General features: G+C 33.3%; 1 protein-coding gene across 5 annotated transcripts in view; it reads right to left on the minus strand.

The window, feature by feature from the left end:
• The window catches only part of EXOC6 (exocyst complex component 6), a 214,003-nt gene that overhangs the window by 95,598 nt on the left and 90,881 nt on the right, over positions 1-27,524 (minus strand). For all 5 annotated transcript variants that reach the window (XM_056802427.1, XM_007478800.3, XM_001375293.5 and 2 more), the window contains 9 exons: positions 26,101-26,256; positions 23,346-23,414; positions 11,996-12,079; positions 11,848-11,894; positions 11,609-11,729; positions 9,794-9,865; positions 8,458-8,555; positions 6,151-6,256; positions 1,868-1,977 (listed from right to left, as the gene is read on the minus strand). In XM_056802427.1, coding sequence (XP_056658405.1) covers positions 1,868-1,977; positions 6,151-6,256; positions 8,458-8,555; positions 9,794-9,865; positions 11,609-11,729; positions 11,848-11,894; positions 11,996-12,079; positions 23,346-23,414; positions 26,101-26,256 — 863 coding nt within the window. The remainder of the gene's footprint in view (positions 1-1,867; positions 1,978-6,150; positions 6,257-8,457; positions 8,556-9,793; positions 9,866-11,608; positions 11,730-11,847; positions 11,895-11,995; positions 12,080-23,345; positions 23,415-26,100; positions 26,257-27,524) is intronic.

The raw sequence follows: 27,524 nt of genomic DNA on the forward strand, positions 1-27,524 counted from the left end.
TATAAGTTAACTTCTTTAAAAAATGTTCTGAAGAATAGTTATAAAGTAATGTTATTAATAAAAAGTATGGTTTGTTAAGAAACAATGATACAATGTGGCTCGTGCTAGATTTGGAGTCAGAAGGCCTCGGCCAGAATTCCAACTTCCTATCTGTATGTCATTTAACTTCACTGGGATTCAATTTCCTCATCTCTAAATGAGAAGTCTAGAAAGTTGGATGACCTCTGAGAGCCCTTCTGGCTCTAATTCTATTATCCTTTAAGATCCTAAAATCTTAATGTCTTGTTCAAATGAGAAGACTGAAGTTGAGCCGAATATTATCAAAGACACATAAGCACCATCTAGTGGCAAAATTCACACACTGCAGTATGAAGATTCCACAAGAATTCAATATATTATCAATTACAGGGGTACAAAAAATTGAAAGATTTAGCCAAAATGGGTTCCATACAAGCCAAGCTCTCCTCCATGAATCCAGGTCCTTTTTATGTAGTTCTCTCCACATAAAATGCCTTTCTTAAAAAACCTGAGGTCTGTAAATTTGTTTTTTTGTTAAATATTTTGATAATTATATTTAAGGATAATTGGCTTCAGTTGTAATCATATGTATTTTATTTTATGCATCTAAAAACATTATTCTGCAAAGGGTCTATAGGCTTCACCAGACTGCCAAAGTTGGCAAGTATTTAAGTGGCACAGTGAGTAAGAGCTCCGGACTTAACGTTAGGAAGACTTGAATTCAAATCTGACCTTGAATAGCTGTGTGACCTGCTGGGACAAGTTACTTAACTTCAATTTTCCCAATTGTAAAACAGTTAGTTAATAAAAGCTTCTACTTCCCAGGGTTGTTGTGAGGATCAAATAAAATGATATTTCTGAAGTGCTTAATAGAACCTAGCAGATTCTACATATATGCTAGTTATTATTATCATCCCATCAAAAATCCTATTTATATAATATGGAAATAGGTATCAAATGATAACATTTGTACAACCCAGTGAAATTACTTGTCGGCTCTGGGAGGAGGGAGGGAAGAGGAGAGGGAAAGAAAATGAATCATGGAAACATGGAAAAATATTTAAAAATTAAAATTAAAAAAATAAAATAAAATAGGCCACATTAAAAAAATCCTATTTATATTCTGGGTGAAGTCAGATTTAAATGCTACATCCCAAAAGTAGTCTTCTTGGATAACTCTCAGTTGAAAGGATCTCTTCCTCCCACATTCTCTCAACCGTTCTTCATGCTTCTCTTATGTTCTTACATTATTCTTATACATAATATAAAATAAATTTATCATATTCTAGCTTGTAGTTTAGCTATTTGTCTTATTTCTTCTACTAACTCACAAGTACATAAAGATAGATAAGATACTTTACTTTTGTATCTTCCCCAGTTACTTAATCATAATTTAGGTTCTTTTAATATTTGATGAATGACTGAATCAACCTATGAATTTATGCTTCTTGTGTACAAATCTCTTCATTTGTAAAATGAAGATAATCTATCTAATAAAAGTGATATGAGAATCATATGAAATAATGTATGTTAGGGAATTTTGAAATCTATACTCAAATATATGAATGATTTCAAAAGAAGAAATGCAAACTATTAATCACATGAAAAAAGTTCCAAACATCTATTGGAGGGGTTATGGGAAGAAAGACACAATTAACTGCTGGCAGAGGTAAAACTGTCCCAATCATTCTGAAAAGAAATTTGAAAATTATGCAAAGAAAGTGACTAAAATGTTCACACTCTGGCTTAGAAATTCCACTATGTGGAATATTCCCTCCAAAGAAAGTCTCTTTAAACACTAAAATATTTATAACAACACTTTGTGGTGGCAAACATTGTTAGTACTTACCTCCGGTGAAGTGACTCTGAAAATTTAAGACTTGCATAAATAAATTCTTTAACTTGAATATAAATATGAGGCACTGACTGAGACATTGGGAATTTCTTTGGGAAAGAATGCTATGGAAACAAAAAACAAAAATTAATGCTATTCTTGAAATTCGGAAATATTTAGGCTTTTTTATTGCCCCCCTCAAATAAAAGCTGATGTAATGAAGGTAATTTCAAATAAAAACAAATGAAAATGGATTATTAAAATTGTATAGTATTTAAAAGGGTATCTTATGTGTATGTACATATATTAGCATTATAAAACTATGCCATTTGTCCTTTTATTGATCATGCCTTGCCAAGTCCCCTGGATTACTCTCACCATCTGCTGCTTCTGCCCCTAATTCACAAGCTGATAAACAGAACTAGAGAAATAGTTAAAACAGTGCTACAATCATGAAATCATGCTAAATTTGTTACATAATTTCAACTGGGCCCTCACTGCAGCAGAGCAATTCTTTTACATCTTTTATTTTCAATTCACTATCTCTTTTTATCCCTCCTGAAGCCTCCTATAGGATCCTCTCCCCTAACTTCCTTTCCCTGTCAGGTGAGAACCTTGCCTCATACTTCACTGAAAAAAACCGGCCACTTGCTAAGAACTTCTTCCTCCCTCAATTCAAATCTAAATATCTTCTCCTGTTATTTCTGTCTTTATCTGTCTCATACGGATAATTCTCCTCCTTATTGAGGTGAACTCCTTTCCATGAACCCTTGATTCCATTCCATTATCTTCTCCAACAGATAATCTTTCTTTTCATCCTTATTCCCATTAATCTTCAATCTCCATCTACTGGCTTTCTGTTACCTACAAACAGTGTCCATGTTTTCTTCATACTTAAAGCAAACCTCACCTGATCTAATCAGCCCAACTTATTGTCATTTTGTCTTCTTGATGAAATTCCTTGAGAAAGCCATCTACACCGTGACTTTTCACTCTAAATTTTTTAAAGTCTGGCTCTTGACTTCACTCAAATGAAAAGGCTTTTTCTCAAGTTACCAATGATCTTTTGACCACCTCTTATTTTCTCTAGGCTTTAATGACATTGTTCTCTCCTAGCTTGACTCCTACTTGTCTTATTGTTCTTTCTCAATTTCTTTTGCTGGATCTTCATCTAAATCATGTCTTTGAAGTGTGTGTGTGTCCCCAAAGCTATGTCCTAGGCCACCTTCTCTTCAGTCTTTACACTATATTATTTGGTAATCTCATCAATTCCCACAGATTAATTTATCATCTCTATGCTAGTGACCTTCAGATCTACTTGTCAAGCCCTGTCCTCTTTCCTGAGGACACTCCACTCACCACTCACACATCAACAAACAACTGGTTGCCCAATAATTATCTCAAATTCAATTATCTCCAAAACTGAATTTATTATCTTTTCTCAAAAACCATCTCCTCTTCCAAACTTCCCTATTACTGTCAAAGGACCCACCAACCTTTCAGTCATGCAGGCTCACAATTTCGGTGTTTCATCTTTCATTCCTCACTCAAATTCTCTCTACCTACCCCACCAAGTCTTATTATTTCTATTTTTCACATCTCTTGTATATAATCCCTTTACTCATTCGTAAACTTCCTTTCTGGTACAGGCCCTCAGTACCTCATGCTTGGACTACTATAATAGCCTTCTTGTTGGTCTCCCTTACTCAATTCTCTTTCCACTCCAGTGTATCTTCTCTGCTGCCAGTGATCTTTCTAAAGTACCAGACTATATCACTATTCAATAAACCCCAGTAATTCATCTTCTATAGCTTTTAAAATCCTTCACAATCAGACCCCTTTCAACCTTTATAGTCTTTTTTTAGACTTTATTCTCCTCAATGTGCAATATTCTTTATGATCCACACTGACCTTTTTTCTGGTCTCAAAAATGACTCTCAAACTCCATGCATTTTCGCTGATTTTTCCATCTCTACAAATTTCTCTCTCTGTCCTTACTTCTACCTCCTAGTTTCTCTGGTTTCCTTCAAAACTAAGTTCAAATACTACCTTCTAAAAAAGGCTTTTCTCACCTCTTTCCTCCACCTCCACTAGTATCTTCCTCCTAAGATTACTTCCAAATTGGAGTGTATATATCTTACATCTACCTAGCTATCTGCATGTCGCTTCTCCCTTTAGAACGCAAACTTACTGAGGTCAAAACTATGTTCTTTCCTTTCTTTGTAGCTCCAGAATTTTTCAGTGCCCAACACAAGTAAGTGCTTAGTAAATTTTTAGGGATGATGTGTATGTGCCCAATGAACTGGAAAAGACTATTAACATTTAAATGACAACTATTTCTTAAGCTAGATTTAAATTTCCCCAAAAAATGTGAAAAACATGATTGTGCATCTATGTGCTCTGATGACGTGAACACACTCCAATAGTCTGCTACTTTTTATTCAAAATCTAGGGATTAGAAGGGTAGAAGAAATATACTTCCTTATAGTGAGAGTAAATTCTCATACTAAAACCATCCTTCCAATCCCTATTACACATATCAAGATACAAAACTGATTCAAGATCCCTGACCATGAGACCCCCCATATGCAAAGTCATCAAATGATTCTGGAGTTTTCTATACAGAATCTCGTGGCCAAGGTAGGGGCTATTTCAAGTTCTACTCTATCCAACTCATTTAGATTCTAAGCCAATTTAGAGAGATAGAAGGATATCTCAGGTCATGTAAGGATTTCTAGAGGATTCCAAGAGTGGGAAATAGAGGAAGTAGTGGAAGGTAGCTGGGACAAACAAATCCTACTCTTAGAATCCAATTGATTCTGATTACAAAATTCGTCTATCTTAGTCTGATATTATTAATAAGAGAGCTTCGTGAATTTTCTCACTATATCTATGTCTGATTAAGAATGTTTCCTCTCATATCTGAAACTGAATGACTGCCACAAGAAAGCCCACCTTTATTCTGTCTACATTTTCCCACTGAGATCTTGCAGTTGTGCATATCTCCCTAATGTGAATGACACTTACTCTGTATGGCTGACTCTGTGCTGCTAGATTGTGTGTGTGTGTGTGCATGCACTCACATGCCTGCTTTCATTTTTGTCTGCTTGTTATGCTACATAGTAATAATTCTCATGCCTGTACCAGCTTCTCAAGTATCAATTTGCTGTGGATCTTCCAACCTATACTGTTTCTCTAACTGGAGATATGAGGCCAAATTAAACACTTAGATAAAAAAGAAACTATAAAATTGTTCACTTTAACAACTGATAGAACTGTAAGGAACATAAGGTACTTCAGAATGTCAACCTTATGTGTCAACTACTGAAAGATTCTAATAAATGTAATAATTCAATTAAATTAAAACTGAAAAATGACCAAGACCCAAGAAATAATTAACTAAAAACCAACTTATTTGAATAAGTATAATACATTCTTTTTATTATAGGTTGCTACAGTGGATATTTGTTGTCATCTGCTTAAAAAAAACATAGTGATACACATAAAAGCTAGAAATAGTCATTCATTTATTTACCATTTATATGCATAGCAATGTCAAGGGTACAAAGAAATATGACATAACTCTGCCCTCAAAGAGCTCATGAGTCTACCATCAAAATAATGATTATATTCAGCACAAAATTTCAAATACAATTCAATCAATATAAATGCTCTAGATCAGGGGACCCCAAACTTTTTACACAGGGGGGTCAGTTCACTGTCCCTCAGACCGTTGGAGGGCCAGACTATAAAAAAAAAAACTATGAACAAATCTGTATACCGCTGTCTGGGATAGCAGAGGCTACAGCACTGGCTGTGATGGGTCTGTCACACCTTGTACAGGCCCATTACTGCCACCACTATACCGGGCAGCAGCAGTACACAATGCAGAATCCCTTCCCCCAGATCGCCTCTCACCATGCTGATGTCTTCCATTGTGCAGCCACATAATCCTTTGCACAGCGCCTTGTTCTCATTCAGTTACTCTCAGAACAAGGCATCATGCAAAGGATTATGTCACCAGAAGTAGTATTGCACGTGCGGGATGCTGCACTTTGTGGCGCCACCACATTCTGTGCTCCTCTCACTGACCACCAATGAAAGAGGTGCCCCTTCCGAAGTTCGGTGGGAGCTGGATAAATGGCCTCAGGGGGCCACATATGGCCAGCAGGCTGTAGTTTGGGGACCCCTGCTCTAGATTCTGAAGCCATTGTTTCATTCTCAATCAAATTCCAATTTTTATAACAGTCACATTAATTTATTTAATAAAATTAGTGTAACAGAAACTAACGTCTTACCTTTTCAAGGTCTGGATCTTGAAAGGGAAACTTACTAATGATTATTTTGTATTCTTCTTCATTTGCTACTGGAATAGGACTACAATTATCTTCTTCAAAAATTTCCCTGTTAAAAACAGAATAAGAACTGAAAACATATTTGTCAATTGTATGGTAACTACAACTAAACTATTTAACTTCTACTCAAGAATTTCTGATTTTAGCATACCAAAACTCTCATCCCCCAAATTCTTAAGTTTTATTTGTCAATTTCTTTACTTAATACCTTCAATTTATATTCTATTTGAAGCAACTACTGAAATTTACATTAAATTAAGTTAAAGAATGAAAAGATACTATTCAATTATAATAGATCTACTTAGGCCTATTTGAAAAAGCTATTATTTGCCTCTGAAAATAGGAAATAAGATTTTAAAAATTATCAATTCCAATTATTGCTATTTCTTAGAGAGGCTTAACTGGCATTAAAAGTCACCACAATGAAGCCTAAAGAACTCAAACTATTATGTCAGCCAACATTTGCCATAAAGAATCAAAGCAGAACAGAGCAATACTAGTTTAGAATGTAAGCACATTAGTAAAACATTACATAAGAGTAAAAGGATGGAAAATCATGAGCATCAAAAAATATCAAGAAACAGTGGAAAGCTATGATGACCCAAGAGTCAATGGAAAAATGCATAGTGGATGTTACACCATAGTATATTACCAATATTTATTTGTATATCAGAAAGTAGTAGACATCATTAAGAATATGTCAACTGCCCAAAAAGCTTGCCATGAGACCCAAATAAACCAGGTTATCTTAAGTGAAAAATGAAAGGAAGACAACAATGAGAGTGAAATAACTACATTTCTGTAGTTATCTATTTTCATTATTGTTGGCTGTGGAAACAAGAACATTTAGGCACTACCACTCCAATATTCCATGTACTGTTACAAGAGGAAATGAAAATAGTACTCAAAGAATGAAACTAGGAAAACTGTTATACATGACCATACAATATAGAGGAAATTTGTGCATGTTAAGCACTGACGGTTCAGTTCCCAAGATCTCACATAGAGAGAAACATTCCAAAAGAATAAAAAATGTGTTATCTCCCAAAAAGAGCTATAATAATTACTGATATGCTGACTTTTAATTTTTTTTTAATCTCTATGAGGTTCAGGATATTGTTGAGGAAAATATACAAAAGGAACTGGCAAGTTTTTATACAATATTCTCTATAAAAGCCTTAGTTATACAACTAAGAACTATACAAAATATAAAGCCTCATTACACTCATCATCCGTTAAAAAAATTAAAAAGCACAGTATTACAACTGTGTGGTTCAGCTAATGCAAAGGTATAGAAATAGGAGTCAGAGGACCTTGTTTAAGGAAATTCAAGTAAGTCAGTATTGTTGGAAAATGATATATATATATAGAAGAGAGTTAAGCAAGGTAGGAAGGAGTTAAGTTATGAAGAGTTGTAAATGTCCAACAAAAGAGTATAGGGGCAGACATAACAGGGAACAACTAGAGCTCACTGAACTGGGTTGACATGGCCGTTAGAAAAATTACCTTGGGTAATGTCCCTGAACAATCTGCAGGGATCTAGGAGAAAAAACACTATTCATAAGCAGAGGACAAACTGTGGGAGTAGAAACACTGTGGAAAAGCAACTGCCTGACTACAGCGGTTGAGGGGACATGACAGAGGAGAGACTCTAAATGAACACTCTAATGCAAATATTAACAACATGGCAACGAGTTCGAATCAAGAACACATGTGATACTCAGTGGAATCACACGTCGGCTATGGGGGTGGGGGTGGGGGGAGGAAAAGAAAATGATCTTTGTCTTTAATGAATAATACTTGGAAATGACCAAATAAAATATTATAAAATTAAAAAAAAAGAAAAGGAGAAAAAAAAAGAAAGAAAAGAAAAATTACCTTGGCAGCTGACTAGTGTGGAATGAGACTTGAGGCAGGAAACTAGCCAGAAAGTTATAACAGGAGGGCTTAAATTAAGGTTGTAGCTATCAGGTAAGGAGAAAGTTGGGAAGTTGGTTAGGGTAAAGGAAAGTGAAGCCAGATTTCCTCAGGGTCATATGGTGAGTAAGAAGCAGAGCCAGAACTAAAACACAGGATTCTAATATTCTTTCTACTACTCTATAATGCTTCAACATATGTAAAAATGTACTAAGTAGAACTTAAAATAAATTAAGAGATTAATACATTTTCTTTAAATAACAAAAGTTACTAAGCATTTTAAAAAACGATTTTACTAATCACATTAAGGTATTTTGGCTTAATTAGACTAACCGGAATACTCCAGCCCACTTCTTAAGCAGGGTTTCATTGTATTGATCCCTTATTTCAAATAACAGGTCAAACAATCGATTCACTGGAAAACCATAACCCTAAAAAACATTTATAAAGTGATTAAATTCAATCTAATTCTACAAATATTTGTTATGCTCTGTTAGGCACTGATGATATAAAGGACAAAACTAACAAGATAGGAGTCTGGACCCAAGATATTTCTAGTATGATGAGGAAAATCTCTCAGTGAATACAAATTATCAACTATCCTGCTACATATAAATTAATCAATAAACAATATCATTAAGCATAATTGCCAGGCATTGCACTTAGGGTCTTGGAGAGTTGCCTGGAACACTGGAAGGTTAAGTAATTTGCCCACAGTCATAAAGTAAGTGTCAAGGGTGGGACTTAAACCAAGAACTTCCTGACCCCAAGGCAAGTGCACTACTGAATACTTGGCTTACTCTCCACCTTTATGGTACAGTGATGAATGTGTGATCTTGAAGGCTAAGCCCAGAATAGCTCAAGACCTGACAGGTACTACTAAACTTTGAAAGGCTTTGAGTACTGGTATAGAGACTGACTGCTGCTTGAGGACTGCCTAGTAAGTGCTGAGGCACTCAGACTCCTAAATATAGAGCTAGAAGGAACTGTGAGGCCATATGGTTCAATCTCATAATTTTTTTTTAAGATGAGGAAACTGAGGCTCAAAGAAGTTAAGGTTTGCCTACAGTCACACAAGTAATAAGCACTGGAAGCAAGATCTGAAACTATGTCTTCTCATCCAGTGTCTCTTAAAACATTACTAAAGCTTGGCCATCAAATGGCAAGTCTTTTTTTGTTTACAGTAATCCATGAGCTACAATCTGTATCAATAGTAAAAGTACTGCCAGCAGGGAATTCACAAATCTTTTGAAATATTTAGCTACAATCTTTTGAAATACATTAACAAAATTAAAACGGTCATGGAGATTAACAGAAGATAGCTGTCAGATGATTAACAGTTGCCACAAGTCATCCTCAAAATGGATAAGCGTATACAAACTATTTGTATGAATTTGTCTTTAACTTTTCAATATATGTCAATAACTTGCAGGTCAAGACATCACCTAAAAGGATGGTTCAGTGGCTTAGTGGAAAGAGAGTCAGGCCTGGAGTTAGGATGACCTGGGTTCAAATTTGACCTCAGACACATTCTAGGTGTATGACCTTGGGTTAAGTTACTTGATTCTAACTGTCTGGTCCATATTACTCTTCTGCCTTAGAACCAATATTTAGTACTGATTCTAAAGAGAGAAGGTAAGGATTTAAAAAAAAAAAAGATATTACCTACCTGCAAAGTATCAGCAAACACAACAATAAGATTCTTCAGCTCCAAAACAAGATCAGGATCAGTGCAATAAGACTGAAAACAAACACCACCAGGGAAGGAATATTTAAAAAATAAATTCTTTTTTTCCTATACATTAAAAAATGTCTCATAATACTTCCAATAAATATAAAACCTTAGCTGGGTAGAAACAAATATGTTCCATTGCCACCAGTGCATTAAGCAAAAAATTTCACTGGAAAAAAGACAAGAAATATTTAAACATGCATAAGGACTATGAGGCATTATTGCATTATATTACAGAATCTGTTGAAAACTCACATGCATTAAAATGTTAATTAACTTGCATTTCATGGTTTTCTAATAAAATACCATATGTTTCATGCAGTAAAAAAGGATAATTATGTTATTTAGAATAACATAATAGTTATGTATAACCATTAATTTCAATAAATTTTCTCCTTAAACAAGGATTCAAGTTTTGGTTTTCCTTTTTAAAAAAAATATTTAAAATATTCTAGATAGAATTCACCAGTAAAAGAAAACAATAGTGGTTTTTTTTTTTAAACCCTTAACTTCCACCTTAGAATCAATACTATATATTGGTTCTAAGGCAGAAGAGCAGTAAGGGCTAGGCAATGGGGGTTAAGCAACTTGCCTAAAGTCACACAGCTAGAAAGTATCTGAGGCCAAATTTGAACCCAGGACCTCTTGTCTCTAGGCCTGGCTCTCAATCCAAAGAGCTAACTAGCTGCCCCCAACAATTGAATTTTTAAAACTGACTTTTTTGATACAAATGCCTTTGATAATATTACTTTTTAAAACAAATAGTTTTTTATATACATCTCATATTTGGAGTCTCCAAAGCAAAAGAAGTCTCAATCATAACTTGGAAACCATCTTAGTTGTATTACACTATAAATATTTTAAAATCTGTTCACCTAGAGTCTCTTTTAAAATGTCAAAGAATTTAAAAAATTATAAAACTTAACATTTCCATATGAAAAACTTTTCAAGATACAGTGCCTACTCTTTGCAAATAGTTGAAAGGCACCAAGTATTAAGTACAGGGAGTAATTTTATGTGAAGAAAAGTCAAAACAAATGATTACTGATTCTGGGTAAAGTTCACAGGAATATAGGCTGAGTAAACATCATACAACTTGAATTTTGTTTATATTATGTAACATAATTTTTTCTCAAAAAAGATAGTAATTTTACTTTCGATCATGAAGACAATGGTAATCTGAAATCTGAAATAAACATTTTTGTGATTGCACCAATTTTATCATTTTATTTATTTTAAATATTTTGTTTTATATTATATATAATATATATTATTTTTTTGAGAAAGTATATCATATCAAGTTATTTCTACAAACATGAAAGAGACTCTAATGGGTTTTAGTAGTATAGTTGATTTTGGAATGATAATTAGGAACTGTTTCCTTAAGATGCTCTTAGAGCAGAACTATTCATTTTGATTTAATGAAGAGGTCAGTTGAGACTAATGAGAACAGATTGCAATAATAACAACAGATTAAATCTGCATATTCTAAGGGGCTAGACTAAGTGCATGTGTAGAAGAGTTAGTCAGTTGCAAATCAAAAGAGAGAGGATTATGCTAAAATCACAGCCAGATATTCAGTGAAAAACAAAAGCCTAGCATGCCTTTCCTCCTATATAAAAGCAATTTTAAATTTTTTAAGATGCACTATGATGGAGATATAAATTTTCCCTTTAATATTATCCATTTTATACACCTACAAATTCTTTAAATGAGTAAATAAGTAAATAATAATAAAGTTTTCTCACTTACTGAATGAGCTCTAAGAACAGCAATTATCTTTGAAAGTGCCATGTTCCAAAGTTCATCAGTATATGCCCTGGTTACTAATCCTTGGGTCACATGCAAAATGTGATCCTCCACCACAAAGAACCTAAATAAAAAGTAGTCATCAATAAAACACTTTTTTAATTTTAAAAAATGGAACAAGTAATTTTTGAAATTTAATACAAAAAATAAGTGATAAAATTTAACATTTCCATATTACTTACCCTACAATTTGACTGAAATATCTTCTATAACCATCAACTGTTTCATGCTTTAAAAGCAAAAAAGAAAGTATAAAATAAATGCCAATGATATAAAAGCAAACTTGGATTCAAGATCACATAATTAAATATAAAAGCCTTACAGATTTACCATATTTGGTTGGGGCTGTAATACTAGTCTTGCTTGTTTCTTTCGTTGTTTTCTATAGTAATTTTCAAATGTCTCTTCATCACCCTAAAATAAAACCAGTAATAAAAAATGAACATAAATCTACTATAAAAATAGACACTTCTTAAAATCAGAAAGGACGTAAAACAAATTGCGGAAAAAATCTTTATAACAAAAACCTCTGACAAAGATCTAATTACTTAAATTTATAAGGAGCTAAATCAATTGTACAAAAAAGCAAGCCATTCCCCAGTTGATAAATGGGCAAGGAACATGAATAGGCAATTATTAGATAAAGAAATAAAAACTATCAACAAGCACATGAAAAAGTGTTCTAAATCTCTTATAATCAGAGAGATGCAAATAAAAACAACTCTGAGGTACCACCTCACACCTATCATATTGGCTAACATAACAGCTATGGAAAGTAATAAATGTTGGGAGGGATGTGGCAAAATTGGGACATTAATGTATTGCTGGTGGAGTTGTGAATTGAGCCAACCATTCTGGATGGCAATTTGTAACTATGCCCAAAGGGCTGCCTGTCCTTTGATCCAGCCATACCACTGCTGGGTTTATACCCCAAAGTGATAATAAGGAAAAAGACTTGTACAAGAATATTCATAACTGCACTCTTTGTGGTGATAAAAAATTGGAAAATGAGGGGATGCCCTTCAATTGGGGAATGGCTGAACAAATTGTGGTATATGTTGATGATGGAATAGTATTGTGCTGAAAGGAATAATGAACTGGAAGAATTCCATGTAAATTGGTAAAACCTCCAGGAATTGATTCAGAGCAAAAGGAGCAGAACCAGGAAAACATTGTACACAGAGACTGATACATGGTGGTACAATCAAAGGTAATGGACTTCTCCATTAGTGTGAATGCAATGTCCCTGAACAATCTGCAGGGATCTAAAAAACACTAACCACAAGCAGAGGATAAACTGTGGGAACAAAAACATCGATGAAAAGCAACTGCTTGACTACAGGGGTTGAGGGGATATGACTGAGGAGAGACTCTAAATGAATACTATTGTTCTCAAAGGAATAATGAACTGGAGGAATTCCATGTGAACTGGAAGGACCTCCAGGAATTGATGCAGAGTGAAAGGAGCAGAACCAAGAGAACATTGTACACAGAGATGGATATACTGTGGTATAATCAAATGTAATGGTCTTCTCTACTAGCAGCAATGCAATGATCCAGGACAATTCTGAGGGACTTATGAGAAAGAAAGCTTTCCACATCCAGAGAAAGAACTGTGGGAACAGAAACACAGAAGAAAAATAACTGCTTGATCACATGGGTTGATGGGGATAAGATTGAGAATGTAGACTCTATAAACAATCAGCCTAGTACAAATATCAATAACATGGAAATGGGTCTTGATCAATGACACATGTAAAACCCAGTGGAATTGTGAGTTGACTATGGGAGGGGGTAGGGGAAGGAGAGGGAAAGAACATGAATCATGTAACCATGGAAAAATATTCTTAATTAATTAAATAATTTCAATAACATTTTTTATGGGAGAGAACTTTATAACATGTGTATATCTGAAAATAGGGACAGCTAAGTGGTAGATAGAATAACGGGCCTGGATTCAGGAATATCATCCAGGTTGTTGTTGTTTTTAACCTAGAGTCTATAAATTTGGGCTTCAAATGACTTAAGATATCTGTATTTCAATACATTTGGTTTCTTTTATAATCATAATGCTTTTTGTTTTGTGCATTTAAAAATATTCTGAGAATACTGTACATAAACTTCTCAGGGCTGTCATAACAGTTTCCATCACAGACACAAAAAAAGGTCAACAACATCTGATTAATCCAACAGATTTATTTTATTTATTGGAAAATTGGGGTTTAGAAAGGAAGCCATTAACCCAATTTCAAAATAAAGCTTTGAATCCACATCTAATTACCAAAAAAAAAAAAGGAATATCTGAGTTCAAATTTTACCTCAGACACTGAGCAAATTACTTAATCCTGTTTGTCTTGGTTTCCTCACATGTAAAATGAACTAGTGAAAAAAATGGCAAACCATTACAATGTCTTTGCCAAAAAAAAAAAACCAAATAGGGTCATGAAGTGTCAGAAATGACTGAAAGAGAATAACATTTGAAAATTAAGTCATATATCCATAATTACAATGTGAATATAACAGTACAAAACACATTAATACAAAGAGAAATTTCTTATTTAGATCAATGACAAATAAATTAATAAACTGTCCAGAATAAGTTTCATCAATGAGATACAAAACTTGTTCATCTGACTTAAGCTTAATAGATTTATGACTCAAATATGAGTCAATGAGAGGAACTGAATGATTAACATACCAGTTTATTTAACTCGATGCCATTTCTAACTACTTTATTAGATCTGTGATTTCATGGATGTTTGGAGCTCTTAGTCAAGAAATACCCTCTAGAGCAGCGGTTCTCAACCTCTCAGTTTGTAGCAATGAGAATACATAATGCATATCAGGTATTTACATTCTGAATCATAACTGTAGCAAAATTACAGTTTTGAAGTAGCCACCAAAATAATTTTTTGGTTTGGGGTCACTGCAACATGAGGAACTGTATTGAGGGGTCACGGCATTAGAAAGGTTGAGAACCACTGCTCTAGAGGGTTACATGAGGCCCCAGGACCACACAACAGCATATATAAAGAGAGAGAATTGCAATCAGGTATTTCAGACTTTGAGGTCATCTCTGTCCTCTAGTCAAACTGCCTCTCAATTTATTATTACTACATGCAAATATACAAAGGATCTGTTCTTAGTATGGGAATGTCTTCCACCAGTGTAGTTTTGCCTTAGCATATAAGTTTTAGGAACTTGCCCAAGATCACATACAGAGTACTTATTGAACTTATTCTTATTCTCCCCAAAACAGATCTGTTGAGGGCTGCATTTGACTTAGAAAACCACAAGTTAACATTATGTTGTTCAATTTTTATTTATTTTGTTAAACATTTTCTAATTACATTTTAATCTGGTTTGGGCCATGCTCAAGTGATACAGGCAGTGAATTTGACACCTGTTCTAAGCACAGCATTTTCTCTGCTTCCCGTAGCATCTGCAATGATGATGATGATGATGATGACTAAGATGACAATAATAATGACAATATTCTTACTAGAGACAAAGCACTTGGCACCTAGGAGGTTCTAAAATAGTAATTTCTAATCAAAGTCTCATTTTGGTTTACAGCTCTGATACACAGGAGATAGCTACTATAAGCAATTGTATGTGAAAATCTAACCCTTAAGAAAAATTAATGAATACTTTTTTATGAATTAAAAACCTAGAATCTACTTTGTTATATTTGTCTTCAAAAAAAGTAATGATTAAAAATAATAATTAGCCTATCTCATATTTGAAAAACATTTAATTTAATCTTCTATGAAAATCTTCAAAAATTAAAATGAAAATATTCATTTTTGTTGATTATTTTGTGAAAGACCAGATTAAGATCCTAATGTTTTCATTATAACATTCTACTTAGTAAGTCAATAAGCATTTCTTTAGTGCATACTATGTACTAGGCACTTTGCGAAGTGCTGAGAATACAAATAAAGTCAAAAGGCAGTCTCTACTTTCAAGGAGCTCACAGCCTAGTGGGGAGACTGCATGTAGTAAACTACATACAAACAAGATACATACAGTCTAAACTGGAGATAAGTAACAGAGGAAAGGCTATTAAAGAAAATTAGGAAAGGCTTCTTGTAGAAGGTGGGACTTAAAGGAAGTCAGGGAAGAAAATTTGCAGAGATGAAGATGGAGGACATTCCAAGGACGAAGCTTCAAAAACTACCTCTCCATATGAAAATAATTAAAATGAGATTTTCTTTTACCTATTCAGTGCTTTTATTTTAGTAAATTAGTTTCCTTTCATGTCATGCTTTTATTTTAGACGATCACATATTTTTCTATGTAATTCTGAAAGAAAGGTCAAAAGATGTCAGTGCTTCCTGAAAAAGTAAAAAACAAAAAACTCCTACTAGGCCTCATATAGATTGACACACTATTCCAAAATGCCTAACACAAGTCAAGGGATAGAAAGACTGGTGTTATTTGTTTGTGCACATTATGTTCAAGATATAATTATTCTAACTATGATCTACAAATCTATTAACCATCATATAACCAATTAATTTAGTCTAAACATGGGGAGGAAAACCTTGTTCTCAGATTGAGGCTAGTCAAATTACAGATGAGGTATCCCTGGTCAGAGCTCAGGTTATTCTCCAAGTCATATTAGAAAGTAACACTGAAGACTTTAAGTATACTAAAAACTCATTACCTATGCTACACTATTATTTTTTCTTCCATCTTTATAACAGTAAAATTAAATGCTGCTCTTAATATATGATTTAGGTCAAAGATATAAGAATTAAGACCCAGAAATTTTAAGTGACTTATGCAAGGTCATACAAGTAGTAAACAAAACCCAGATTTCAAATCCTAGTTATCAGATTTCAAGTCTACTATTCTTTTCACTATACCACACCATTTTGAGCTTTTCTTGTCTTCTGAATTTCTTTATAAATATTGGAGTAGAAAAGCCCAAGTCTTACAGGAAAAATGGGGGTTATGGTATAATATATATAATAGAGAGACAGAGACAGAGACAAGAGAGAGACAAAGGTAAAGAACAAGCAAAAGAAACATGTCAGTCAGTTGATAAGCATCTATTAAGTGCCAGACACTGTGCTAAGCACTGGAGATACAAAAAGAGGCAAAACGCATTTCCTACCCTCAAAGAACTCACAATCTAGTAATAGACACAATTAGCAAACAAATAAGCACCAAAAGCTATACACAAGATTAACAGGAAATAATTAAGAGAAGAAAGGCACTAGAGTTAAAGAGAGGTTGGGAAAGGCTCCCTGTAGAAGACAAGATTTTAGCTAAGATTTAAAGAGATCCAAGGAAGCTAGAAGGTGAAGATTAAAAGAAAGGGCATTCCAGACATGGGGGACAGCTGGATAAAATGCTCAGAGCTGAGACATGGAATATTTTGTTCACTGAATTGCAAGGAGGCCAGTGTCACTAGATTGAAGAATGTGTGTTAGGGAGTAAGATGTAAGAAGTCTGGAAAGGTAAGAGGGAGGCTAGGCCATGAAGACAAACAGAGTATTTTGTATTTGAAACTAGCAGTAATGGAAAATCACTAGTGTTTCCTGAGTAAGAGAGGTGACATGGTGAGATCTGATCTTCAGCAAAATCACTTTGGTGGCTGAATAGAGGATAGATTGGAATGAGAAGAGACTTGAGGCAGGCAGAACCCTAAACTATTGTGATAATCCAAATATGAGGTGATAAGACCCTGCTATAGAATGATGACAATTTCAGAGAAGAAAAGAGGAAGGTATTTGAGAGAAATTGCAGAGATGAAATCAATAGGGCTTGGCAGCAGATTGGATTTTAGGGGTGAGGGAGACAGTAAGGAATCCAGGGCAACTCTTAGGTGGGAGCCTGAGGGCCTGAGAAGATGGTGTTGCCCTCTATAGTAGTAAAGTAGGTTTAGGGGGAAAAGATAACGAGTTCTGTTTTAGACATGTTGAGTTTAATATGGCAATAGGACACCTAGACTGAGAAGTCTGAAAGGCAGCTAAAGATGTGAGATTAGAGTCAGCAGAGAGTCTGGGATAGGATGAGCAAATTTGAGAATCATCAGTGAAAAGACAATAATTAATTCATAGGAACTATTGAGAACACCAAGTAAAGTAGAATAGAGGGCTAAAATGCAAACAGAATAAATAGAGAAACTATTTGGGGAAGGAGAAAGGAACCACAATTATAATTTCATTTGTATAGGGAACTCAAGATGACTTTTTTCATGAGAAATCAAGCCTTGCTCAACAACTAAAGTCTAAGCGAGTTGTCTGGGCTAAGCAGGCTTTATTAAAAGGAATCTTAGTCCTTAATATGATCTGCCTGGGACTGTAACTGAAATCTTCCATGCTTTGATCAGTTGACTTTGCTAGATGGGGAAAAAGAAGGGCCACTGGAGCATCAAGGTGACTCAATGACTAGAAAGCCAGACTTGGAGATGGGAGGTCCTAGGTTCAAATCAGACCTTAGATATCTTAGCTATGTGACCCTGGGCAAATCACTTAACCCCCAATGTCTAGCCCTTATGGCTCTTCTGTCTTGGAACTAAAACTTAGTATCAATTATAAGACAAGAGGTAAGAGTTTTTTAGGAGAAAAAAAATTTAAAAGGGTCAAATGGTAAATATTTGGGCTAGAATAAGATTGAACAGTAAAATAACAATACCATGTTTTTGTGTTAACTCCTAAAAGTCATCTTTTTTCAACTTATTTATTTACAAATATGTTATTAGATCCTAAAAAGATCTTTCCCCACACTAAACATACAAGTGTGAAATGTTAAAATCAAGAATCATGGATTAATTGTTATTGGGAATATGTTGATACACTGTAATATAAATGTACTACTCTTTATTTCAAATTAGACAGTTCAAGTTTATCCTTCATGCCAAAGAGAAATATACTAACAAAATATCTATGACCATACAACATCTTTCACACAACAAATACAAAAAGAGAATAAGAGTATTAAAATAATAACAGGGTAAGAAGAAACATTGCAAAATGTTTTTATTTTTCTCACAATGAAGGTTATAAAATACTTTATTCCCAATTTATATATTAAAGCATTTGGCTCACAATATGTAAAATGTGAGTGATTACTATCTCCTATAATCAAATTTGGTTTTTACCTGTTATTTTTCAATATTTACCACTGGAGGGTGATCTTATTTCATCATGTTAACAAAAAGTTAGAGAAATAATTCTAATCAGCAACATATTAATAATATTCCCTTAACAACCTGTTCTGGGGCTCAACTTTTGTTATCTATCCTCCTTGCTATGATATAGGCAGTAAGTTCAGATGACGTAAAAAGTTTAAAGATGAAATGAGATAAAAAGATACTCAGAGCTCAGACAAATATAAAATATTCGTTTATTTTTCCCTTCTGTTTCTATTATTCCATTTTCGCCCTCGACTTTAAAAAGACAATATTATTTCTTTACATAAAACTCCTGCCTCCCATACACAGCAAACTCTTAAAGTATGATAAATGTTTTCAAGCTCACCAAGAGAATTTTAATACTTTAATAAATTCTTCTAGGATTTATCTATTTGTATTACATATAAAACAATGTTATTTTCAAACTGAAAAGTTTTCCCTGTCTCTAATGTTTTTCATAAATAATGTTGGTATAAACTTAAAACAGTCAACATTATTCTGCTAGTTTTTCCTGGTGTAATGTGAATTCTTGGCAATGGAATGTTTTAAATGTCCAGCTTCATTTCAAGGTCCAACTCAGATGGTACACCTGAAAGTTTCTTGAACTTTGTTCTCTATTTTGCCCCCTTCAGTCCATATACATAGTATAAAGACCTTAGTTCACATCACATTCTAAGTAGAATAAAAATTCTTTAATGGGTAGGAAATCTTTCATTTCTGTCTTTGTATCCACATCACTTAGCAAAGTGATTTTTACAATATTATAGGATTTAGAGGTGAAAAGGCCTTTAAGGTAATCTACTCTAATCTCGTTTTTACAGATGAGAAAACTGAGGCCCAGAGAAGGTAAAGGACTTCCCCAGGGTGACACAGGTTATAAATGATAGGACAAGAACTTGAACTCAAGTCCTCTATGAATTCAGAACCTTACAAAGTGTATTCTTAATAAATATTTGTTCAATCGAACTGAAACCATATTAAGACAAGGGACCAAGTGGTTTATTTGTATGCTCTTGCTACTACCTAAAAGGAAATTGAATGGAAAATCTAAAAAATCCTAGTTCTGTCTGAACTAATTAGCAAGAAGTTTAAAAGCCCAAATAGTTCACTCAGTGCAATGTTGGTTAAAGTGCTATGTGGATACAATTAAAATTCAACCTGGCACAGGCCCTTTTAAGTATTTCCGCTGACAAGAGAAAACAGATTAGTGAGACATGTAGGAGTAGAAGGATCTGTATGTGGAATTACAAATCTTAAGGTCTCCTATTTATTTCCTCTTTCTCTGCACTTGAGACTTCCAGTCTATTTATTCCTTTCAAAAATACTAAAAGCAGGAATAGAAAGCTGCAAAGCAAATGGTCTAATTTAGGAGAAAAGCAAAGGACAACTGGTTAGAGATCCTTTAAGAGAAGGGGAGGAGACCAAGCAATGGCAGTGCCTTGATCTAGGAGCCTCCTAGATCAACCAGAAAGCAGAAGGCAATGCAGAGAGAGAGAGAGATTAGACTGATGAATTCAGGCTAGGATACTGATTTCCTATCCCTAGCACATCTCCCATTTCTCTTCACTGTTTGCAGAGGTAACCTGGCAAGATAAAAGACAAGACAATCCTCTTCCTTAAACAATTCCCCTGACCTATGAACTGAAAGGAGGCTTTGGGCAGATAACTGGCAGAAGCACCCCCAAAGCAGCCTGATGATTTTAGCTGGCCATAGCATAGTTTGCTTATGTAACATAAATTGAAGAAAATCTCCCAAACACAGGGTTAAAGTGTAGCCATATGCAGATCTCCATAATTCTTCTAATTTACAGTGATTTATTTTCTTTTCATACATTTAAATCAATATTGAATCCAGTCTGCTACAGCTGCCTAGGATCTGTTTATACCTAATATGACACAAACTGCAGAACTGAGAGTTCTTATGCAAAGAATTTATATGTGAGCACCTTCTGGTGGACAGCAGGGACATTGTTGTTTCTTTCCTCTTTCTGCCACCACAGGGGAAATGGGGTTTTGAGTATAGCATTTCCTGTGGACAAGTTAGATCTTATACTCAGGGTCTTAGCACAGTATTTGGCACATAGCAGGTGTTTAATAGTTGCTAGTTGACTTCCTTGCTGGTTCATAAATCAATTTATTTATATGATCCTGCTTTTCTGCTGATTTATAGTAAACAGGATTCAACTGGGGTATGAGCTGCTAATGTTACTATAGCACAGCACCACAAATGGCAAAGGTGACCAACCTGTCCATCACAGTATATATGAAATATATATATTTATGTACACAAAATGCCATTTTCACATTTATTGTATTTAAAGAGCTATCAGTGTGCTCTGAAATTCTAAATATCTTTTAAAAATGTTTCTAGGGTCTTATCAAGGGTGAATATTCTAATATCTTATTGAGGGAAACTATGCTTCTCATTGCTAGGGCTCTGGGAACAATATAAAGATGTCTATGTCTAAACAATTTTTACACTAAGAATATTTGAAGGAGAAATGGATAAAATCTATAACTCACTGCAGAACTACTTTTGGTTGTTCAATTCAATTCAAAAGGCATTTATGTCCTCATTATGTGTCACACACTGTACCCCTCCAAGACAAAAATAAGAGTCCTCGAGGAGAGTATATTTATTTTACATCCCCCAAACAGGTTTATTACCATGCTTATTATACATGCTTTATATATGCTTTTATATATGCTTTATTATACATGCTTATATATACATATTTTCAGTTACACTGCAGTGAAACCTCACTACTTAGAAAATAAGAAGTAAAAAGAATGCCTGTCCAAATTTGTCAGAATCTCAAATTGTAGAACATTTAAAAATAAATATAATTTTATTACTTTCATGTATTCCTTTATAAACTAAGGCATAATAATTTGGTATAAATAATCAATATCAAATTAATTTTTAAGCTGTAATTCAAAACAGGGAGAGACTAAAGATTGGAGAAGGGAAGGATCATAGTAGGCATCATCTGTTGTCCAATCAAGTAGGCATGGAATCAAGGGTGAATGTAGAAGAGTTTGTTGGTCTAGGCAAGGAGAAAAACTAGACTGAAAGAGAAGATATTAGGGGATGATTTCAAGGAATATGAGGCAAGAAAGCACTCAGTTATGGCCTCTTTTTTTTTTTTAATAACAGTTGAGGAAAAGTCCTCACTTGAGAAGGTAGGGGCAAATGAGTGCTGTGTCAGCCTTAAAGTGAAAAGAAGTTGGAATAGCCACTGTGGTTAGTAGGGGAGATATTGTATGGATAAAATAGGGAAATATTTTGAAAGCACTATAAAATTTCAAGTAATTATTATTTGAGATAAAAAAAAGACTTTAAAAGTTCTGGCATTTTCTTATGATCCAGAATAACTTACTTAAATTATGTAAAGCCAGATTTGTAAAGTTTTATTTACAGATTAATAAGGTTAATCCTTTTACTAGTACTTCCTTTACTAAAATAATACAGTAAACTAATTTTATTTGCTAAAGGATAGGATCAGTGACACAGATAATCTTTGACTAATCCGTATTATAATACTCTAGAATTTTATTGAGATTACATCTAATACCTTATTTTCTCACCTGCATTTGCACTAAAGACATACTTGAAGCACAGAGATGACCCTAAATTTTGTAAGGCTAGACTAACAGAGCAAGAGATCTATCTGGTAATTCTAATCAATCTGGAAAGACTTAAGATATTGGCCTGGCAACAGACCATATTTAAAAAATAGCCTAAGTTCAGAAAGTTCATTATTAAAAGGTTGACCACAAGATGATAAAATTTTCCAGTCATAACCATTTATAAAAACCACCTATGAAGTCAAGGAAGAGTCCTTGCATTAATGGAGAAAATACCTGCACTAATCAAATACATAGATCCTTAAAAAATAATGTTAAAATCAGTTCATATTTCTTAAACATAGAACAAATGAGGAAAGAAGCAAACAGAATAGAAATATGCTAAGGAGCAGATGTCATTTTGGTCATTTAAAATGGATATAGAAAATCCAGGATTGAATAACAAAACTGTTTCCTAGTTTTATAAAATTATTTTTTTCAAGTTCCTAGTATAAATATGATAACACTCTATATAAATACAAGTAAATAATTACATGGAATGGAACTTCAAATAAAAAGAAAACATAAAATCTGAGACTGTTTAAGCTTAGACTTTGAAGTTCATCTAATCCCATCCCAAATTAAAAAAGAATTCCTTTTACAACATATCTGATCTACTCCACTCTTGGTAAGATGTTTCCAAACTACTTACATTTTTATTTAAAATAAAAACATAGACTTTAATGAAATATTAGAAACAACTGTTTGTTCTCTGTTCCTTTCCAATCTTTTTTTCCATTTCTGTACTTGTAAAACTATGAGTTGTAATTTAGAAGGGGTACTTGGTGGGCTATGGTAGAATCAGTGTAGGTATTAACTGACTAAAATTTACCTTAATTTACTAATAAAATAAAACAGAGGTCAGAAATTTCTAAAGACAAATACATTTATCAGAAAAGTACTTACCAAGACTGAATAAATGTGCAAACACCTGTAAACTGGTGAAAAATCAACAAGATCCTGCACAGTTAATACCTGAAAAAAGAAGCATATTTTAAAATACTACAAAATATTATAAGGGAGTTGATCAAAAGAATTCCTCCTCAATTTTATGAGTTCTCCAATTAATTTGATGAAATAAAATAGAATGAATTTTTAAAATTCTGTTAAGATAAATGAAGTTTTAAATAGGCATTAAGAGATCCACATGATGTTCAAACATTTAACATCCCATAGGAGAAATACTCTTCTATTTATGCATTTTTATTCATTTATTCTTTTTGTCCAGTTCATTAGCTTAATATTTATATATTGATTGTCCCTTTTATTATAGATTACAAAGATATATGTATATAAATAATTATATATGTACATATTTATTTGTGTATTTAACTTAGTTTAATTCAAGTGTCATCTTTGGATAATGGTGATACAAAATGTTTAGAGTTGACCACAGACACAAGTCTTGCTCTTAAGCTTATAATCAAATGAGAGACACCAAAGATAAACTAGGGTACATTAAATGGAAAACAATATATAAATAAAATGTAAATATATCTGAATTTACTAGATTATAAATTTATTGAGGAGACTCAAAAATCTTGTATAATTTTTGGTTTCCCTTAATACAGTTTAGTACAGTTACTGCATATAACAAGTACTGAATATGTATAGGATTTTACAAGTTAACTCATTTGATTCTAAAAACAAACTTCTGAGATTGGTGGCCCAAGTATTATTATACTCATTTAATGAAAAGAGAACATAGTAGTTTTAGTGAGGTTAAATGAGTTGTTGAAGGTTATAAAACTGGTAACAAAAAGATAGGGCCAAGTGAGGACTTAAACTAATGCTCACTGTCTGGAAATCCAATGCTCTTTCCATTACCCCATGTTATCTACCTAATAAAAGTTGGAAAAAATGGAAGGAGATAGTACAAATTAGAATAAGATAACATGAAATAAGTAATAATATAAGTACTGTGGTGTTAAACAGAATATGAAAAAAGATGATAGAGTATCTTCAAATCCCACATAGCAGAATTATTTATTTATTTGTTATATTTATTAAATAATGAGGTACTGAAAGAACATTTTATGTTCTAAAGAAAGAAATTATAAAATTAGTGTGCTTACTGTCATTCTGTACACAATTTGTGAGAAACAGCATAGTGTAGGACAGAGTGCTAGTCAGAGAAACCTGAATTCGTATCTCTACCATCAATACTTAGTTGACCACGGTTAAGTCATAGCTCATCAGTTTCTTCAACTATAAAATGAAGACAATAGTACCTGTTGTATTTACCCCAACAGGGCTAAAGTGCTATACAAATCTCAATTGAAAAAATCTATAGAGCAAACTGTGAATGGGATATTGAAAGCAAATATAAATAGTAATTATGTAAGTTTGGAGACAAATTAGCCAGGACTTGACCAAGATCTTTAACAGGAGCATGGAAAACGAAGGCAGATACAAAAAGCACACATCAGCAATGAGATGCTACCAACACGAAAAGAGATATAAAGTAATATAAAGAGGACTTCAGAAACCCTCAAGACTTCTCTTTTGCCTTGCTGACTTTCAATTGGCAGCAAAATATCTAGGAGCAGAGTACACTGGAGCTACTGGACTGAAAGAAATATCAGGAGTTAATAGGCAAATTATTCAGGTCCTCATATATAAACCATTAAAAAATTCATAGTAGTTAGGAGAACATGAATAGAACCCACTATACGCAAACTAGGAGTAAATTTAAACTGCTGCCATAAGGAGTAAATTAAATGTCATAAGGCATTCAGTATAATCTGCAAGATAGCTACTACATGTATATAAATGCATAATCTCTCATCTGCCCTGCTTCCATTCTGCCCTATTTTACCCCTACACACATTCCAGTTTATGACAAAGGTATCACATTGCCTCATCAGGAGCAAAGAAGACAGGAATCATGCTTCTACTATCCCTTTTATTGATCAAAAATATGAGTGTCTATATGACTGAGTAGAACCATAGGAATTCTAAAAAAAGGTGTAAGACATAATTACCTGTCCTCAAGGAATTTACAATCTGGTTAGGAAAATAAAATTAATATACAAGAAATTATTTTTAAAACAATTAAATGCAAAATTATATGATGGTAAACTATAAAATTACATACATATATTCTATATAATTATGTATGTAGTATGTATACATAATATAGCATACATGTGTTAGTATATAAAATATACAGTATATATAATAATTATGTATGTGTAAATTCTATGTATGTCTATACATAAAATATATATGCATATAAAAATCATATAGTGATGACAAAGAAATAAAAGAGATCTGAGTAGGCTGAAGAAGAAAAAAATTCTCAACTTTATGTAGAAGATTGGACTTGATCAATCCCTTAAAGGATGGATGAAGAGAGAAGAATGGCATGAACAAAGAGGTGGATGTAAGAATTAGCATTATATATGTGAATGGAGGAGTTCAGGTTGAGTAATGAGAATGATCTGACAAAAGGTGATAAATAGGAAACAGTGAGAAATAAGACAGATATCTGAAATGGAACCAAATTATTGACATCTTTTCAATCAAGAAAGAAATTAAACTTCATTTAGTAGACAAGTGGAAACCATTATAGATTCCTAAACAGAAGAGTGATATCCTCCATATAGCCCACATGCAGAAAGGTATTCAACTGCAGATATGTGAAAAAGAAAATATTAACCTCCTCCTCATTCTCATCTTCTTCCTCAAATGCATATGTTGATGTTACTTCATTTCTTTCTTGCAGAATTTTTCCATTAGTTATACACATGTTCCTACCCATATTTATGTTATTTTGCTTCTGTAGAATAACATTAAAAATTTTCTGTTGCTGAGCCTATATAAGAAAAAGAAAAAAATCAAGTTAAAATGTAGATGTTTCAAGTTTCACTAATGGTCCAAATACTTGCAAGTATGTGAGTAAATATTCTATTTAATAATAATAATAACAACACTTATATAGTGCTTACTATATTTCAGGCACTAGGGTAAACACTTTGCAATTACTGTCTCATTTGATCCTCAAAACCATCCTGGAAGATACATTATTATTTTCCTCATTTTACATATAACTGAGGCAAACAGAGGTTAAGTAATTTGCTCATGGTCACACAACTAATGTGTCTGAGTCTGAATTTGAACTCAGGTCTTCCTGACTCCAGGTCCAGTACTCTATGGTATAATCCGACATAATCCAATCTAAAATATAATCCAACCAAGAGTATACTGACAATAGCTCCCTTACCAGCCCCAGAGGATGTATTTTAAGAAAAATAGTTACTCTCCCCAATTTCAACTTTAAAGATCAGATATATCCCAACTCTCCTTAGTAGCCACATAGTAGCCCAACAAATCATAAACTGATCCAAGTGTTTTAAACTAATTTTTATTTTCCACTTCTATCAATTCTAGACTAAAAAGTCAGCACAATGTAATATAAAGAACATCTGGGTTTACAGACAGAAGACCTGAATCTGAACCCTGGCTTCACCACTAATTGTAATTTTGGACAAATCACCTCATTTCTCTGATTCTCTTTATATATTTTTTTAAAAAGGGATAATATTTATATGACATCTAAAGTTGTAAAGAGCAGATGAGAATATGTATATGCAATACTTTGTAATGACAAAAAGAACTATATGAAAGTGTTATTATTAATTTTTCGAAAGTTTAATACCCTCTTATGAAGCGATACTTCTTTTTATTTATGTTAAACATTTAACTTAAATTCTAATGAACTTCCATCTTCTTATTTCAGGATTCAGTGGACAAAGTCCATGTTTAATGATCTTATAGATTTTGATCGGGTCCTCCAGTCTCTGCCTTTTCAGAAAGTTCTATTTCAAGTATGTCCTCTTATAGGGATTTGCCCCCCTCCCATGCTTCTATCAATTCATTCACTCAACAAATATTATTGGAACACATAATTGCCTCTTTTAGGTCATATACCAGTATATGACTAAATCAAAACTTTACTACTATAATTTTAATTTAAGTTTCATGTAGAACTTAAATAATATTGGCATTTATTAAGCTATAAATATCCCTATCTCCAAATACTTCATTATCTATGGCACAAAGTAATTGTACATTTGACTTGCA

Source organism: Monodelphis domestica, chromosome 1 (assembly GCF_027887165.1).
Source record: "Monodelphis domestica isolate mMonDom1 chromosome 1, mMonDom1.pri, whole genome shotgun sequence".
Taxonomy (NCBI): domain Eukaryota; kingdom Metazoa; phylum Chordata; class Mammalia; order Didelphimorphia; family Didelphidae; genus Monodelphis; species Monodelphis domestica.